Here is a 601-nt window from a genome sequence, read left to right on the forward strand (position 1 = left end):
TGGAATATGATTCCGTGAGCCAGGGTAGGATAATTTGGGTATTTCCACCCCAGCCCCGCCTTCCGCTTTCACACAAGCGCTGTGAATACCACCGCCCACCACGCCCCACGCCCCATCCACCTGCTCCGCGTCCCTTCGTTTGCGCCACCCTCTCCCCCTGCCCCCAGCAGCACCCCCCCCCCACCCCTCCCCACCCCGCCGCCAGATTACACCACGATCGTGCCGGACGACGACCCGCGCGCGGGCCTGCACGATTACTTTTTGCGCCTGACGGTAGCGGAGCGCGAGTACGAGGAGGGCATGCGCGGGCGGTCGCATGTCGACGTGCCGCTGACGCCGGGCGGGAGGGTGCATCGAAGCATGGATATCCCGAGGGAGCGGGTTGTGGATGAGGTGTGGGGTGGGAATGCTGCCGGGGGCCGGGGGAATGGGTGAGGGATATATTGGGGGAGAAGAGATTATTTCTTCAATTTTATTTCTTCAATTTTCGGAAACGAAATACATGGGATATGGGATGGGGTGGGTACTTCTAGTACTCGTAACTCTTATTTTGAGGTGTTCCATTGTTACTAACAGTATAGTATAGTATAGTAAAGTATAG

The 601-nt window shown here is 57.9% G+C and overlaps 1 protein-coding gene across 1 annotated transcript in view; it reads left to right on the forward strand.

The window, feature by feature from the left end:
* HCBG_03161 (arrestin domain-containing protein) overlaps positions 1 to 601 on the forward strand; it is a gene marked incomplete at both ends in the record, with an annotated part of 2,704 nt that extends 2,103 nt beyond the window's left edge. Inside the window, 2 exons of the mRNA XM_045430210.1 lie at positions 54 to 431; positions 592 to 601. Coding sequence (XP_045288353.1) covers positions 54 to 431; positions 592 to 601 — 388 coding nt within the window. The remainder of the gene's footprint in view (positions 1 to 53; positions 432 to 591) is intronic.

This window comes from Histoplasma capsulatum (assembly GCF_000150115.1).
Source record: "Histoplasma capsulatum G186AR genomic scaffold supercont2.4, whole genome shotgun sequence".
Taxonomy (NCBI): Eukaryota; Fungi; Ascomycota; class Eurotiomycetes; order Onygenales; family Ajellomycetaceae; genus Histoplasma; species Histoplasma capsulatum.